The sequence below is a fragment of the Eimeria mitis genome, genomic scaffold (assembly GCF_000499745.2).
Source record: "Eimeria mitis Houghton genomic scaffold, Emh_scaff4804, whole genome shotgun sequence".
Classification (NCBI taxonomy): Eukaryota; Apicomplexa; class Conoidasida; order Eucoccidiorida; family Eimeriidae; genus Eimeria; species Eimeria mitis.
The window spans coordinates 1367-1747 of NW_013573105.1; the positions used below are offsets into that span (position 1 = coordinate 1367).

The 381-nt window shown below is 59.3% G+C and overlaps 1 protein-coding gene across 1 annotated transcript in view; it reads left to right on the forward strand.

The window, feature by feature from the left end:
- Positions 1–98: 98 nt before the first annotated feature.
- EMH_0077780 (uncharacterized protein) overlaps positions 99–381 on the forward strand; it is a gene marked incomplete at both ends in the record, with an annotated part of 3071 nt that continues 2788 nt past the window's right edge. Inside the window, one exon of the mRNA XM_013499906.1 lies at positions 99–379. Within this exon, the coding sequence (XP_013355360.1) occupies positions 99–379 (281 nt within the window). The remainder of the gene's footprint in view (positions 380–381) is intronic.

Below are 381 nucleotides of genomic sequence, written 5' to 3' on the forward strand. Positions count from 1 at the left end.
AAGCTATGCAGCCCCGCGGCAGCAACTTGAATTCATCACAGATTTCATGAAGAAACCTTCGAACATTTCCGGTTTCTGGAGTTTCAAAGGCTGTCGTAATGCCTGTAGGCGCTGACGAAGGCCTACGGGGGGCCTCTGCAGATACATCAGCAGCAGCAACTCTCCAGCACTCCCATCTGAACCCAAGCGAAGAGAACCACCCCCAGCCGCAGCCGCCTGCAGTAAAGGTCGCGCAGAATCCGTGTAGCGATGGGGGGCCCCTGACAGTGGGATATGAGGGGGCCCCCGTAACCCAGGCAGATCCGGCTGCGGCTGCAGCGGGGGAGAGTTCTGCTGTTGCTGCGCGGTGCGTGTCAGCGGAGGATGATCTGGGTACTGAGG